Genomic DNA, 11762 nt, shown 5'->3' with positions numbered 1-11762 from the left:
GTGCCTGGCAGAGCTCCTCTCTCTTCCTTCGAAGGGAACATGCTTGGAGAGCTTGTTAGGGTTTTTGGTTTGGCAATAGGCTTTTCCCATGTCACCCCGGGACCAGCCACTTAGCCTTAAACCACAGACCTACAAGACCCTCCCGCAGAGCTCCCCTCAGCTTTACCAGGAACGTTTTCAGAGGGTCTGTCTGTGTTCTGGCTCGGCACAGGGCAAGCCAGCCACTTAGCCTTACACCACGAACCTCCAAGACCTCTTCCCTCGTCCCTGGCACAAGCCATGGATTGGAGCCCACCAGACCCGAGCAGCCTCAGCAGCAAGGATCCTAGGGGAATTCCCAATTAGTCCCACTGCTGGTCAGAACTCAATTATTTTTGTGGGATCCCGGACGAGCCCCCATATGTTATGCCCGGAGAAGTATCCCAAAGAATGAGTCTTGAACCAACAATGCAATATGCAAAGGGACTTTATTGTCTAGCTCAAGCTAGGGTCTCCCACCTAAAGTTGGTGAGTGACCCTGAGCTGCGCCTGGGCTAGAGTTTTTATGGAGTAGTAGTCAGAATGGAACAGGGTAGAGGAATGTCCTTAGGTTAGGACATCTTGTAGATAAGGGGAGTGTCCTAAGGTAGATAAGGTGAATTCCTGAGGAGAAGAGATCAAAGGGAGAAGGGGAAGGTCTTCAGGGTAGATAAGGTCAGTCCCTGGAGACTGGGGGTCTGCAAGGTTGGGATTCTTGTGGATAATTCTATTTCACCATAATGTCATATAAGGGTTGGGCCCATAATGTTATACAGGGGTCAGGATTTTTTAATCCTGACTCTTTCTAGGTTCCACAAGGGTATCCATCATCCATTAGGTACATCTGTTAACTTAGAAAAAACACAGAACTATTAAATAGTCATAAAAGCCACTCTTTAATCAAGGGAAAGGAGGAACAGGGCTAATTAGGTCTCTAAACAGAGCTGTGCTTTATGCAGAGTGAACGCTGCTTGCTCTGCTCCCTGACCCCCTGGGAGTGACACCCTGTTAGATGACTCCAAGGAACAAAAGAAATTGGGGAACTTATATAGCATTTGGGAAGATCCAGGGGCTGGGAAAGATGATTGAGTTATACTGGTAAGGATGGGATTTACAATCAAGCTTGGGAAAGGAGTCCTAGAGGCTAGGGTGTAAGGGAAGGGGCTGCTTACACAATGGATACTAAAGGATGGTCCCTGCCCAGGTGTGTCTTCTGGGGAAAGGGTCTCTGATACAATGGGGAAGACTACCTAAGACAAAAGGGTATTTAGCATTTACCCTGGGGTCCATTATTCAGTCTGCAACTGCTAGCCTGAGATTCCCTTCAGGGTGGATTCTCATGGGAACAGGGAAGCACAAGCTTTGGGGGTCTCCAACCTACAAGCTATTTCTAAAACTTGGGGGTTATCAGATCTTACTAGGCCACAAGTTTGGAGTCTCTAGATTCCACATCAAAACATCAAAGCCAAAAGAGCAGATGATAACACAATACATCCACCAGATATCCAGAGCAGGACTCTTCCCCTTTCCAGGAAGCTTGCACCAGTATTATTTTAGGAATGCAGGTATGAATCTTTGACTTTACTGTTATAGGGTTGCAAAATTTGGTGGACTCCTGGGTTCGGGAAGGAAACCTTTCTCAAGAATGAGAGGACTCCAAGCTTAGCTTAAAAGTAAAAAGCAAGATTTATTAGTAAGATAGGATCAATGGCTCCCAAGACAGCATAAGTGGAACAACCCTGGGGGTTGCCCTCCATGACAATGCACAGCAGCATGAGTAGAGCAACTGGGGGGGGGTGGAGGAGGTTGCTCCCCAGATGCCCCAGTTCAGGAGTTTTTGTATCCTTTTAAAGAGTGTCAATGTGACTTCTTGCACTCAGGCATTCAGTGGGTGGGGAGGGTCTGTCTGGGATCCTCAGGGCTTAGGTTATCAAGGTATGGCCCAGAGGTGTATCTCTTTTGTCTATGTCAACCTAAAGGACATCCAAGGATAATGGTCTTTGTCTTGGGAGTCAAAGGGGAAGGGAATTCCCCTGTTCACAGCCTGCCTGAGTTAAGGGATACAGGGTCCCTGCCATTACAAAGGACCCTAAAACTTGTCTGTCAGCTTACACACAAGAGATAACAGCAGAGGTTTGGCTTTTAAGATCAACAAAATTTAAACCCCATCCAAATTTGAGGATTCAGAAATTAATCATGTGAAATGTTAGAAACATATCCGTAAGTCTGGTCCATGAGCTCTTTGCTCATTAGAGTCAGCTTTTGAATACATCTTTAACATTTTCATGATTCATTATTATTGAAACCCTACAGTGACCTTAAGTCATTTAACCTAATACTTTAAGCAATTTTCTAAGACTTAAGTTGTAGGAAAGATGCTGACCTGCATTAATAGAGGGATTTTATTAATATGATAGTTCTCTATATTAGTTAAATCAGACAACTCTTTCACATACAAATTTTAGCTGGGTTTCATATTTCTGTTTATAATTTAAAGTGTTCTTCTTAGAGAAATGATGCTACAAATTTATACAGCATTATTAATGTTAATCATAAATATATTCTACAAACTAAAGTTCTTTCACTGAAACATATGTTGTTATTCGGTCATTTTCAATCATGTCCAACTTTTCCTGACTCCATTTGAGATTTCTTGGTTAATTCCAAATCAATTGTTTACATTATTTCACAAATGCACCCAACTGTAGCCTCTAGTTTTCTTATAGGGGTGCAAATTGGTGAACCCCTGGATTTGGGAAGGAAATTGTTCTCAAGAATGAGAGGACTCCAAACTTAGCTTAAAAGTAAAAAGAAAGATTTATTAGTAAGATAGGATTAATGGCCAGCAAGACAGCTTGAGTGGAGCAGCCATGGGAGGCTACCCCCCCAGTCCCCCAGTTCTTGCTCTTTTGTATCCCCCCCCCCAGTGTGCACGTGACTCCTAGCACTCAGTGGGTGCAAGGTCTGTCCAAGACCCTCAGGGCTTAGACTGTCCAGGTGAGTTCCTGAGGTGTATCTCTTTGTCTATCTCAACTTAAAGGAATTCCAAGGACAATGGTCTTTGCCTCAGGAGTCGCTAGGGCAGGAAGGGGGAAGGGAATTCCCCTGTTCACAGCCTGCCTGAGTGAAGGGGTACAGGGTTTCTGCCATCTCTGCACAATGCCCATGTCAGTTTCATATAATACATTGCCTAAACCAAGTAATACATTGCTAAATGAAATCCATTTAGCACAAATGCCATTGTTCTGTTAAAGAGACCCAAATTTGGTTTACTAAAGGATTAGCCAAAAAGTAAATAGTGTTATATTTATGAAGGAGAAGTAGGCCTAGTAAATGAATTTATTGCGTGCCCAGTAATTAATTTTATAAGGCGTTCCAGGTACCTATCATACTGGTTTATTAATATAACCTATTATCCTTAAAATCTCAATCTTCATAGTAATATAATTTCATGATCCTATTTTCAGGCACAATTCCTCCACTTATTAAGTCAGTTGTCCAAAGTGAGGAAGGACTGGCAACCAATGAAGGATTAAAGATGCTAGTGACGATTTCCTGCATTTTGGTTGGAGTCTTGCTGTTATTTGTGTTACTATTGATTGTACGGAGGAGAAGGAGAGAGCAGAGGCTGAAGAGATTGAGAGGTAAGTGTGTAAATAGAATTAGCTCTAGCCCATTCATAGTCAAAACCCTACTCAACCTAGGCATAGAAATGACATCACCCTCACCTTCCTTAGTGAGGAGGGGAGACGAATTACCCACACGTGACAATAAGTAACAAAATCAAGAATAAGGGACTGCCCTTTGGGCAGTCCAAAATCAGTGTAGAGACTGCCATTTGTCCACTTGAATTAGAGGTGGACCCACGGGAAGTGACGAAAGACACTATCTCTTTAAGTATGTTGGTTACTTCCTGTGGAGGCAGTTCCCGCATTGAACTTGGTGCTGATGGATCTCAGAGGAGACCTCAGACTGCTTCTACTCTGAATGGTCACGTGGGTAAGCTAGGCTGACTTCCTTGGCCTACCTTGGCGTTTTCCAGACTCTGCCTTAAATAGGCACTAGCCTATCTGGTTGCTAGGCCTTGAGGCTTGCAGTTTCATTTATTTAGCCTTTTAACCTTCTCTCTCATCCAGGCCTCCACAGGCCTGAACTAGCCTCTCCTTTTTTCTTTATTCCTATACCTTTACCTTCCTGATTGTAAATAAAGTGCCTTAAACCAAGCTGACTTAGGTCTGATTTAATTACGGAATCAACCTGAATTGTTGATTCCTGGGGGTCACACTTTAAATACATATCTATAAAATACCTAAATTTCCCTCTTACAAAAGAAAACTGAATTGTTTCCTCCCCTATATTCTAATCAATTATCCCAGTCACTTGATATCAATATGTATGTGAAATTATGATCAGATAAAAGAATTACTTAAAATTGAATCAATTGCAATTATTCAACTTCACTGCCATCTCAATAAATGAAGAAGCATTTAGTAAGCACCGACTATGTGCTAAAGACTCTTTTCCTGGGCTATAAATAAAATAAAACAATTCCTACTCCCAAGGAGCTTATCTTCTGATGAGGGAGATAACAAAAAAATATATGAGTACAAACAGAATAAAGAAAATAAATATAAATGTAAGCAAAGTTCAGGAGATCAGGAAAGGCTTCCTGAAGGAAATGGTGCTTAAATATTCTCTAAGGTGGAGGTCAGGAAGAAATGAATTTCAAGCTTGTATGATGGCCACTGAAAAAGCATGAAGACAAGAATGAAGTGCTAAGTATGAAGAACAGAAAAGACAATTTGGCTGGATCATGTAATGAGGGCAAAGCAAGAGACTGAAAAGATAAACAGAGACCAAATTGTAAAGGACTTTACAAGCTAAATAGAGTATATTTGATCTACAATAAAGAACCATTACTGAAATTTAGTGAGTAGACAAGTGACTTCATTTAATCTATAATTAAGAAATATTAAGTTGACATCAGTAAGTAAAGTATAATAAAATGGACAAATAAAATGAAGATAGAGAAATTAAGAGAATGAAGTAATAATCAAGGTAATATGATACATGTATGAGTAGTGAAAATGGGTCAGATTCAAAATATGGTCTAGAGATAGAAAGGGCAAGATTTGGCAAATGATTAGATAGATGAGATTAAAGAAAGAAAATGGAATTGAGAATAAGACTTCATATATACTTTTAAATTAAAGCAAACTCTATGTAATGGAATTTATCATTTCATATATAATCCACCCCTCTTTTATAATGTATTTGGAAATGCTCATTTTTACATAAGTTCAAAATAAATGAAAATAAAGAAAAAATACAATCATAAACATTCTTCTAATAATAAATTGAATTATCTTTTCATAAACCTATTACATTGGTGACACACTTGAATTAGCTATAGGCAAATCCATAATGAAGTTCATCTATCCAAAGAAATCTATTACTGGAAGTTCCAGAAGTATATTTTAAAATCAAAATTTACCTAGAACATAATCCAATGGAATAGGCCTCAAGGCCTAGTCTATATTGGTTGCATTCTTTTCAAGGAACTATATGCTGTACGCTTTGAAATATCTAACCAGAGAAGAAACAGTTTGGCAAAATTAAACATCATTTATAACTGATTTGATAATATATGCAATTATGTCAGTTACAACAATAATCTAATAGTATTTTCCCTTCAGAGAAAAGTTCTTTGAAAAAAATTTTTCAAAAAAAATAAGTTTTAAAACTTCTTTTAGGCCATGTCTAGTAATTTTTACTGAAAAGTACCCTGCTTCAAACTTTTGGTTATTTGTATATTTTCCTTACTTGGCTTACTTACTCTACAATATAGTCCATACAAATATTCTTGTTATCAGTTATTCCTTATAACATAGTATACCATAATTTTTTAGCCATTCCCTGTTGATGAGCAACTACTTTGTTTCTAAATATTTGCTTATACAAAAAGTACCTCTATGAATATTAGGCATCTGAAGACTTTCTTTCTGATTTCCTGGGACAAAAGGTATGGACAAATAAGTCACTTTATTCTTAGCGTAATTACAAGTTTCTTTCCAGAATGGTTGCACTAATTCATATCTCTAATATAAGAATATTAATGTGCCTGCCTTCCCAAAGTAAGACCAGACATTGTCTACCTTTATATTATTTTTATCAATTTGCTACAATATTGTGAAAGCTCAATTTATATTTATTATGAACTTCTCTTATTATGATTTTAAGCAAATTTTCATGTGATTATTACAAAAATTGTAGTGTTTATAATTCTTATAACAAATAGGTAATATATTATATATGTATATAATAGATAATATGATTTGTAATGATGTTATATAATGTATAATATTATAGATAATATATTATATAGCATATACAATGTATAATGTATGTAACATATAATATAATACCATACAATATATTACATATTAGAGATTATATAATGTATATTATCTAATAGGTAGAATTCCAAGAAGTACAATTACATAATTTATATACGTGTGTCATTAATGACATTTGATACAAACATATTACTACCATTTAACAATTTCCTTTGTCATAGTTGCATTAATTTTGTGAAATTTGTGGAAAGGTTTTCCAAATTTCATGCAGTAAAAATTATCTATTTTAGGTTTAAAATCTCCCCTATCTTTTCTTTGTTTAAGAATTTTCTCATTAACCATGGTTCTAAATACTACCTACTCTGTTTTCTTCTAATTATAGTTTAATATTTAATATTTAGATCATATATCTATGTTGAGATTATTACATTACATGATACAAGATAATGATCTAAACCTAATGTAGGGATTTACATATGAAATGATTGAGGAAACAAAAGTTGAAACTTGCAGACATTTTGATTTATTAAGCAATGCATGTTAATTGCTTTACAAATTATGATCAAATTGTCTATTCCTTAACTTAGAGCTACACTCCAAATATAAGGGGACACAGACTTTTATACATTAAAAACAATCAAATAAGGTCAATTGATTAAAAAGAAACAATACAACATTAGGTCATCTGATTTATAATTGGATGAAAGATTATAGATTTTCAAAATTGAGAGGGGAGAGAAAATAAGTGTTATTCCTTGAATTTAAAAAAAAAGGGGACTGAAACTGGCAGAAAATCAGAAATAAAGTGAAGGGTAGCATCAAGGAAGGACTGAGCTTAACCTCACAGAGAATAGAAACTACCTATAAAAAGGAAGGGAAAATGAGCAGACAAAAAAAAAGGACTTAAATCTAAAGAATTGTTATGGAGACAAAGACCAAATTAAAGATACAGAAGGGGTCAGTTAAAGTAAAGCACATACACTGTAGTATAGAGAGAGGGGGTCATGATAGTTTTTTCAAGCTTTGGCTGAGTTCTGTAATCAGTTAGGGGTTTGGAATCTTGAGGGAAAAGACAATTGGTTTGGAAATCTCGTGGAGAGAGGGGCAGACCAGCTGGGCAGCTTCCTTATCTATCTGTAGAATTGAAATTTAGCCTAGCTTTGAAATATTTATTTAAGAATTGTTAGTTTAGATAAACCCTTTGTATCTTCATTTCCTTTATTATTTCCTACCTTCCTTCCCTTACCTTATATGTCTGTGAAGTTAGTAAGGAGAGTAAATTAGAGAGGAGTTCAAATCTGTGAAGGGTTTAACTATAATTTGATAGTATTATATATAAAGAAATTAGTCAGTCATCATTTATTCCCTTTAGATATCAAGAGCACCTTGTAAGCAGAGTTAAGGCAGGACCTTGCTCAGGCTACATCTCTGCCTCCCTTCCCCCACCTGAGGTTCCTGAGACAACTGTTAGGGCTTCCTCAATCCACTTTCCTGACAAATCACCCTTTAAAAATAATAAACCCTTTTGTGTTTCAACAGACCTATTGGTATAATTTGTCAGTTAGTTATTAAGAGAGGGAAGAAGAGGGAAAGAACTAACATACTCTGGGCTTGAAGGGAAGCCGGGGTATCCATCTTGAAGGAAGGTGTAACTTCAAAACAAGTCCCTTCCTGTGAAATTAACTAAAGCCTGTAGTTAATTTCAGTTCAGTCTATTTCCCTCAGTTTGTGTTTAAGTCTGAGTCCTGGTCTATAAGCCCTGCTGTCTTTGCCTGTTTAGATTAATTCCTCCTCTCCCTGAAGATCTTTGTTTCCCTTCAGTGCTATTCTCCCTGACTTCAGCCCATATTATCCTGAATCTCCTTATTCCAACCTACCTGTAACCTAGATTACCTACCTAACAAGTCCTTGACAACCTCCTTTCAAAATCTCCTTTTACCACACACCTTTCCTCAAATTATCCCCATTACAACACAAAGTCCAAAAGGAAAATATAGATTGGAAGAGTTTAAAAAGGTCTTCAAAAACTAATTAAGAGAGGCAGAGAATAAGTGGGAAGGAGAAATGTAAGAAATGAAAAGGGAGACCAAGAAAAAAATACAGACAGAGGAAAATCAGGCCTAAAAAACTAGAATTGAGCAACTAGAAATGAGTGATTTTATGAGAAATCAAGAAATAATAAGACAAAATCAAAAAAATGAAAAAAAAAACAGAAATATGAAGTATCTCATTAGAAAAACAAATGACCTGAAAAATAGATATAGGAGAGACAATTTAGGAATTATAGGACTACATGAAAGCCACGATCAAAAAAAAAATGGTTGGAAATCATAATATAAGAAATGATCAAAGAAAACTGCCTAAATATTCTTGAACATGAAAATAAAATAGAAATTGAAAGAATCCAAAGATCACTTCCAGAAAGAAATCCCCAAATGACAATTTCTAGGAACATAATAGCCAAATTCAAGAGCCCTACCCCCCACAAGCCAATGAGAAAATACAGCAATCAGCCAGAAAAAATAGAATTAAAATACCATGGGGCTACAATCAGAACCACACAGTACTTATCGGCTTTCAACTTAAAGGATCAAAAGGCATGTAATATGATATTCAGGAAGGTGAAAGATCTAAGTTTAAAACCCAAAGTAATCTATCCAGCAAACTGAGTATATTCTTTCAGGGGAAAATGGACATTCAATAAGATAGAAAACTTTCAAGCATTCCTGACTTATAAGCCAGGCCTATACAAAATATTTAAAGTCCAAACACAAGACCCAAGAGAAGTTTAAAAAGGTAAATGAGAAAAATAAAATTTAAGGGACTCATTAAGGTTAAAATGTTTGAATTTCTACATGGAAAAAGGATATCTGTAATTATCAAACATTATTCTTAGTAGGAGAGAAAATAGAAGGAATATACTTAGAAAGTGGGCAGGCAAGTAAGTTCACTATGATATGATATGGGAAAAAATCAAGGGATGTAAAAAGAGAAAAGGAAGGGAGAGAAAGAAGGGGATAAATTATATAACATGAAGAAGTATGAAAAATTATTACTGGGAGGGTGGACGAGGGTGGCAATGGGCAATGTTTAAACTTTATTCTCATTGTAACTGTCTCAGAGAGGTAAAAAATTGGGGTACAGAATTCTATCTTACCCTACACAGGAATAAGACAAGGAGATAGGGGGAATAATAATAAGAAGAGAAATAAGACAAAGGAAGGGGGAGATAATTGGCGGAATAAGGAAGTAGTGGGGGTGGTGATAAAAATGAAACATTGGTAAAGAGGAATAGAATGAAAGGTAATAGAGCAGCATCAAAAGGAATAAATAAGATTTAGGGCAATACATAGTTATTAATCATGTCAATGTAAAGGGGATGAACTCATCCATAAAATAGAATTGGATAGCAGAGTAGATTAAAAACCAGAATCCTACTATATGTTATTTAGAAGAAACACATTTGAGGCAGGATGACACTTACAGAGTAATGGTAAAAGGCAGGATCAAAATTTGTTATGTGTCATCTAAAGTAAAAAAAGCAGAAGTAGCAATTATGATATCAGACAATGCTAAAGTAAAAATTAATTTGATTAAAGAGATAAGGAACAAAATTATATGTTGCTAAAAGGTATAAACAACAAAGAAATATCAATACAAACCATTTATGTTCCAGATGGCAAAGCATCCATATTTTTAAAGAAACTAAAGGAGGTTAAGGAGAAAATAGTAGAAAATAAATAAACAAACAGTGGGGGCACTTCTACCTTCCCCTATCAGCATTAAATAAATCAAACAAAAGAAAGAAAGAAAGAAAGAAAGAAAGAAAGAAAGAAAGAAAGAAAGGAAGGAAGGAAGGAAGGAAGGAAGGAAGGAAGGAAGGAAGAAAAGAAGAAGGATAATATGTTAGAAAGATTAGGATTAATAGATATCTATTAAATAGGGTTAAAAAGGAATACACCTTTTCAGCAGCATATGGTACATATTGTTATAAAGATTATATAGGACTCTTCTGATACTACTATGCTTCTAGGGGATATTGGTTAGGGAAGCTGTGTCTTTGTATTCCCTTAGGTAGCTGGTGACTGGGGAAACACCAACCCAATCACCCTTGCTTGATTGTATAATTCCCTTTCCTATACAGTACCCAGGCAGGACCCGTAATGGTCTGGTGGATAGGTAACCCTTTCAGGTCCCACCAAGGGTTGGATTAATTATTACGATTGGGCTCTAATTAGCCTTGGATCACATTTCATCTGACTGTGTTGCTCCCTCCCCAAGGGTCGTGATATAATGACCACTCAGGAAGGTACTTAATGAAACTTTATCTATTGATCTTAAATAGGGAAAGGAATAAATAGAAATGGTTTGGGGATAGGAGACCCTGTCACACTAATATCTATGATCAACAATCCCTCAGGACTGTAGGCTGATGTTTCAGTAAAACTAGAGCTAGTGTTTCACCCTCGTCTGGTTCAGCTTGGCCACTGCCAAACCAGAGAAGGCAATCTGCTCAGTTGGTACAGATACGGTGATTTCTCTCAGCTTCCTTGTATCAGTTTGTGATATGTCAGCCTGCATAGCCTTCAGGAAGTAACCACCCTTAAGGAAATCCACCCTCTTCTTCTTATACCTCCCTCCTCCCAGTTCCCACCTGGGATCCAAAGATCTAAATAGGTATAATGATTTAGATGCTTAAAGATCTAGGGAGGCTCAGAGAGAACCAATGACCCACAGTCAGAGACTCACAGATCACTCCTTCAAGATCAAAGATTGAAGATCAATGGTCAAGCTCAAAGACCAAAGACCCAAGACCCAAGACCCAAGACCAAAGACCCCTCCCAGATGACTGTTAGGGGTATTTATATCCTCAGGCTAATTGCCTTTGCTCCTGTCCTCATGGCATCCAGGAACATTCCAATGTCTCCTACTGTGTCCCTTGTCAATCAAGGTGAGACTAACAATCCTCAGAGTTTGAATATAACAATATACACATACAAATATACATATACAAAAACTGACCATTTTTAGGGCATAAAAACATCACAAACAAATGCAGAAAAGCGAAATAATAAATGTAACTTTTTCAAATCATAATGTGATAAAAATTATAACTACTAAGGATTCATGGAGAGACAAATTTAAAATTAATTGGAAACTAAATAATCTAATTCTTCAAAACTGGTGGGACAAAGAAAAAATCATAGAAACAATTACCGATTTCATCAAAGAGAATGACAATGAGGAGACAACATATCAATATCTATGGAATACAGCCAAAGTAGAACTCAGGGGAAATTTTTATATCCCCGAGTATCTTTATCAACAAAATAGAGAGAAAAGAGATCAATGGATTGGGCTTGCAACTTAAAAAGCTAGAAAGAGAAC

The 11762-nt window shown here is 36.6% G+C and overlaps 1 protein-coding gene across 1 annotated transcript in view; it reads left to right on the top strand.

Annotated features, from left to right (window-relative positions):
* The window catches only part of DSCAM (DS cell adhesion molecule), a 607061-nt gene that overhangs the window by 516804 nt on the left and 78495 nt on the right, over positions 1 to 11762 (top strand). The window contains exon 25 of the mRNA XM_044669244.1: positions 3486 to 3662. Coding sequence (XP_044525179.1) covers positions 3486 to 3662 — 177 coding nt within the window. The remainder of the gene's footprint in view (positions 1 to 3485; positions 3663 to 11762) is intronic.

This window comes from Gracilinanus agilis, chromosome 3, assembly GCF_016433145.1.
Source record: "Gracilinanus agilis isolate LMUSP501 chromosome 3, AgileGrace, whole genome shotgun sequence".
In the NCBI taxonomy this organism is placed as follows: Eukaryota; Metazoa; Chordata; class Mammalia; order Didelphimorphia; family Didelphidae; genus Gracilinanus; species Gracilinanus agilis.
Note: the sequence above shows the minus strand (reverse complement) of the source record. Positions and strands in the feature narration are given on the sequence as shown.